The sequence below is a fragment of the Austrofundulus limnaeus genome, unplaced genomic scaffold, assembly GCF_001266775.1.
Source record: "Austrofundulus limnaeus strain Quisiro unplaced genomic scaffold, Austrofundulus_limnaeus-1.0 Scaffold629, whole genome shotgun sequence".
NCBI lineage: Eukaryota > Metazoa > Chordata > Actinopteri > Cyprinodontiformes > Rivulidae > Austrofundulus > Austrofundulus limnaeus.
In genome coordinates this window covers 181,008-186,651 of record NW_013953031.1, presented here as the reverse complement: position 1 = coordinate 186,651, position 5,644 = coordinate 181,008, and the positions used below count along the sequence as shown (strand labels likewise).

Genomic DNA, 5,644 nt, shown 5'->3' with positions numbered 1-5,644 from the left:
TGTGTGTGTGTGTGTGTGTGTGTGTGTGTGTGTGTGTTGGGGGGTAAACAAACATCTGCCTGACTTCATCTTATCCAGACAAAGAGCAGAGCAGATGGTCCCCCCCCACCCAGCCTAAGATGAGGGCCCTTTGGTACAAAGGCTAGTGTCAGCAGACAGTAAGTGCTGGGGGGGACGGGGCCCCGGTCTGCTCTGAGGGACAAAGGCGAGCAGCAGGACAGAGTCAACGCATCTAATCCCTCAGCAAGTCCAACCTCAGCAGTCATCTTGTCCAGCGTAGTGAGGCCAGTCACAGACAAAGACCAAGGGATGAATCTGATCTGGACTCCACAGCAGCTTATCCAAATATATGACAGAGTACTGCTGGAGTCTGGCTGTGGACCAATCAGAGCAGCACCAGCAACAAAAACATCTTCATGCTCTGCAGCAACATGTCGTTTAAAGGACAAGTCAAAGACACGTGGACGTAACTTCAAGTTGTGACTTGTTCAGGACGCACAACAAAARATTGCTTTTCAGTGTCAGTGATTGACAGGCTTACATGTGTCACATGATCAGGTAAATGATTCAAACGCTGTGACACCAACAGGTGGTAAAGGTGTGCTCCACCACCTGTGGTACAGGTACCACCAGAGGTCCACCACCTGTGGTACAGGTACCACCAGAGGTCCACCATCAGTGGTACAGATACCACCAGAGGTCCACCACCTGTGGTACAGGTACCACCAGAGGTCTGCCACCTGTGGTACAGGTACCACCAGAGGTCCACCATCAGTGATACAGGTACCACCAGAGGTCCACCACCTGTGGGACAAGTACCACCAGATCTCCACCACCTGTGGGACAAGTACCACCAGAGGTTCACCACCTGTGGGACAAGTACCACCAGAGGTTCACCACCTGTGGGACAAGTACCACCAGAGGTGCACCACCTGTGGGACAAGTACCACCAGAGGTTCACCACCTGTGGGACAAGTACCACCAGAGGTTCACCACCTGTGGTACAAGTACCATCAGAGGTCCACCACTGAGCGTCCTGTCAGCCTGGTCCTACCTGGCCTGGATGTGGTCAAACAGGTGCTGCCAGCGGGCGTTGATGTCCTTCAGCTTGTCGTTGATCTCAGCTTCTTTGGTTTTGTTGCTGGCTGTGATGAGCTGTTCTCCAAGCTGCTTCAGGTGAGTTTTATTCTCACTGAACAGATTGATCTCCTCCACACAGTCCTAATTTTGAAGTGAAAAAGGATGGAGTGAATGTTTGATAAAACATTGAATGACTCTGTTTCAGATGTTATTAAATGGTCAGAGTACTGTCCAAGTGTCCAGTCTTCCCTCTGCCCTGTACCCGAGTCTTTGAGACCAAAAAACTCAACCCCAGAGAAGGACCCATGTTTTTGCTGACTCCAGGGTTTTTACAAACATTGCACATCATATCTCACATCATATCTTGATATGCTACATTTTCTGGCTTCTGAGAGTAGACTTAAACAAAACAAGTAGCCAAAATTCATATAAAAACATTGAAAGACCTTCAGAAAGCCTGAATACTGATCAAAATCCCTTGTACTGATCCCAGTCGGTCAGCTGGGAACAGAGAACATAAAGAAATGAGGACTTCAAGACAAAACTCAATATGCAGAGGTTTCTGGTTCTCCTGATAACGGGCTGAGGTGGACCTGGATCGAGTGTGACTGTGACATAATGATGAGTAAATAAGGTTTTTATTTACCTCTTTCCTAGCTGACCCAGTTAATCATTCCCCTCCACATCTTATAGAAACGTGACAGGACATTAACTCTTCCTCTGACACATCCTGAGCTGCAGAGACTCACCTTCTTCAGTTTATCCACCATCTCCTCCATGTTCAGGTCAGAGTTGTGCTCCCACTTGTTCTCCATCTGTGTGAGCCAATCACAGAGCTCCTTGTTCTTCTCATTGAAGATGATCCATGTGTTGAGATGGTCAGTGATCTCCTGTTTCTTCACAGTCACCTGACATTAAGAGGGTTGGAATAAACATGGTGGTTTTCAGATTCCTGAGTGGGATCAGATTCAGCCTTGGCTGGTTGTTCTTTTCTGGACATTTCATTCCAACTTTCTTCTGTTTCACATGTAAACAGTGAGTCTATTAAAGCCAAATTCAAACTATCTGCTCTTTGGGACTTGCTTCAAAAATATTTTTTCAATGTATGGTTTGTACACTGCCTGGCCAAAAAATAAGTGGCTACAAACAAATAAGATCACACTCTCTAATATTCTGTTGGACCTTTAGCTTTGATTACATCACACATTCTCTGTGTCATTGTTTGATAAGTTTCTACAATGTCAGCAGGTTTATTTCATCCAGTGTCGTGTTAATTCTTCACCAACATGTTGCATTGATGATGGTAGAGTCTGACCTTCACCAGCACATCCCAAAGATCCTCAGTGACTCTGTGGAGCCAATCCATGTGTGGAAATGATGTCTCATGCTCCAAGAACCACTCTTTCACAATAAGAGCCCCATGAATCCTAGCATTGTCATCTTGGAATATGGCCGTGCCCTCAGGGAAGAAACCATTCATTGATGGAATAACCTGGTCCTTCAGTATGTTCAGGTAGTCAGCTGACCTCATTCTGTAAGCTGAACCTAGACCAGACCACCTGCAGAGACCCACATCATTGACCTGAGTAACATCCAGGTGGACACGGTTTGGCCAGGCAGTGTATGTTGAAGATATTTGACTTTTAGGTCTAATCTTTCTTATTTTGTCTTCCACTTCTAAGCAGTGCCAGCATACAGTACGTCAGGTTTTTGGCCCATAGTTCCTTTTGGGTTTTATCTTTGGGTTTATGGCTGTTCTGTTTGAAATATTTTCAGATGCAGCTAAAGAAATTGGCACTGTGTTTGTTTGAAGGAAGTTACTTCAAAACAAGAGTCAAAGGCTGCAACTTAACTTTTTGATTTTTCTCTAAAAAAAACCTTCAGTTCAGTAGCTTTTTATGTTTGTTGTGTGACAAAGTGACGAAACAAACAAGATCAGAAATCATCAGAAAATGTTCAAACACAGCAAAAACATGTCTGGCTGCCTGGAAACACTCAACAAAGATGGGGAATGGATCAYGAAATTTGAACAGTTTTAAGTTTTTTTCTAAAGTTTTGAAAAGGATCCTTGATTCTCCTGAAGTCCCTGCCTTGGTGTCACCATCTGTTCCCTCACCTCCTCCTTCAGGCTCACCTTGTAGCAGAGCTCCTCCCACTGCCAGTGCAGGTGCTCCACCTGCTCCGGCAGCAGCAGCACATCGTCTGCCATGATGTACCGGGCCAGATCCGTTTTCATGGTGCTCAGCGCCGTCAGGCTTTCAGCCCAGTCCTCCAGGGAGTCCTCGTTCTCCTGCATACCATGAGACACACACAGCGAGCTGTCAGAGAGACTCGTCCACAAACACCGACACCGTCCCTCTGCTCAGCTGTCTGCTCGTCTCTCTGCCTCGCCCCGCCCACAGAGAGCATTATGGGCCACAAGCTGTGGGCCGGGCCGGGTCTGGAGGGGGAGGGGTGGCAGATGAGAGGGAGGATGGGTCAGAGTGAACCTGAACAAGTCTGCCATTAGAACCTGAACCAATCTACCATCAGAACCTGAACCAATCTACCATCAGAACCTGAACCACAGTCTACCATCAGAACCTGAACCAATCTACCATCAGAACCTGAACCAATCTACCATCAGAACCTGAACCACAGTCTACCATCAGAACCTGAACCACAGTCTACCATCAGAACCTGAACCAATCTTCCATCAGAACCTGAACCAATCTACCATCAGAACCTGAACCACAGTCTACCATCAGAACCTGAACCACAGTCCACCATCAGAACCTGAACCACAGTCTACCATCAGAACCTGAACCACAGTCCACCATCAGAACCTGAACCACAGTCTACCATCAGAACCACATTCATTAAATGGGTTGTAAGTTGAAAATGTTTTTGTCAGAACCTGTTTGGACTGTAGATGAACCAGTCTACAGTCCTGGAGCTACTCTGTGTCAGCGTCAGTGATGCAGAATAGAAACATTTTCAGCCATTTTTTTAGTTTGGTGTTTAATGGTGGAAATAGCTCTCGATGTGATCTGGCATTGTTTAAATTAAAATGACTACATGTCATGAAATTCTTGGGGGGGTCTCATTGACAGGGGGAGGTCGCCCCCTTTTATAATGGTAGAGGAAATYCTGCATTGCACATATATTTTAGTTATTAATGTAAGCCAAATGTCTATGTAGACACTAGGCAGACTAATGTTAAAACCTGTCTGTGTATTTTAATGACAAATGTCCACATGTGCCACCTGGTGGCCAAATTTGGTATTACACCCAAATCAGCCAAACTTCAGGCAATTTTAGCTCTGCCCCTGTAATAATGAAGGGTCAGGGTTAGTGAAATCATTAAGGAGTGACACTCTGTTTTTATTGTTGTTGATGTTTGCTGTATTGACTGTGGTCCATTAATAATAAAACACTTTATATCAGTAAAATCCCAAAAAGGTTCTAAGTTGTCTAACAACCCATCCTAAGTCCACAACAAAAGGTTTTCAGTGAAGACTGGCTGATGCTTTTTTCTTGTTGAATGTCCTAAAGCATCTAAGTAATCCAACTAGATAATAAAACAGGTAGGTCCTCTGGATGGGTTATTCTTTAACAATGATCTGTTGTTAGGCTGATGGTCCTCTTGTGACAACAGTGTTGATTGTGATCATTGAACCTGTTTGTCACCATGTGGAGGCACTGCTTCCATCACAGAGTTTATTTKTTTATTTCTTAATMAATTGATTTATTTACTGTTATTTAAGCAGTTCACCTAAACCTCCTCAGACTGAAGAAGTCTCTTGGAGGAGAGACGAAACGGTTAGAAGAACCCGTCCAGAGGACCTACTTAAGTTTTTTCACCTTGTTGAATGTCTCTTGGCTCTGCAGGTCAGAATCAGAGTCTGACACCGGCTGGTCCAGTCTGCTTCTCAGGTTCTGCAGCAGGACCATGATGTTTGTGACTCCAGCCTCACAGCACTCCCAGTTCTGAAACACAGAAACGAGTACCTGTCCTCAGAGCAGAAAGAAAGCAGTTGAGCTCTTTTGTCTTGAACTTAGTGAAGCTCAGTTGTTAATTAGAGCTGATTGGATTAACATGTCTGCAGCCCTGCCACACAGATGGACTGTCTTTATATTTAGACACAAAAGTCCAGGTAGACTTTACAGTCAGCTGAAACAGAACAGACCTGCACCTGCAGACATGATGCTGTTGACAGCATGGTGGCTCAGTGGTTGGCACTGATGCCTCACAGCAAGAAGGTCCTGGGTTAAATCTCCAGTTTGAACCTGGGGTCTGTGTGTGGAAACTGCATGATGTCCATGTGTCTGTGGGGGGTTCCTCCCACAGACCAAAAACAAGGACAGTAGCTGCCTGAAAATAGCCCTGTGATCTGACTGGGATCTGCCTAAACAAGGTCAATACTTTAAACAAAGAAAAATCTACACACTAACTTTTAGGGTTTGAATGTTAAGGGCTCGACACACAGGGACCGACAAACAACAGTGATTAACAGCTGTCATCACAACCAGGGTGAAACCTGACACTATTGCAGTGTTGTGAATCGCTCTCGGATCGCTTGTC

General features: G+C 45.3%; 1 protein-coding gene across 1 annotated transcript in view; it reads right to left on the bottom strand.

The window, feature by feature from the left end:
- Positions 1 to 5,644, bottom strand: part of LOC106531414 (nesprin-2) — a 31,125-nt gene that overhangs the window by 16,359 nt on the left and 9,122 nt on the right. Inside the window, exons 5-8 of the mRNA XM_014027279.1 lie at positions 4,924 to 5,049; positions 3,215 to 3,370; positions 1,830 to 1,988; positions 1,055 to 1,221 (exon numbers count right to left, since the gene is read on the bottom strand). Of these exons, the coding sequence (XP_013882733.1) occupies positions 1,055 to 1,221; positions 1,830 to 1,988; positions 3,215 to 3,370; positions 4,924 to 5,049 (608 nt within the window). The remainder of the gene's footprint in view (positions 1 to 1,054; positions 1,222 to 1,829; positions 1,989 to 3,214; positions 3,371 to 4,923; positions 5,050 to 5,644) is intronic.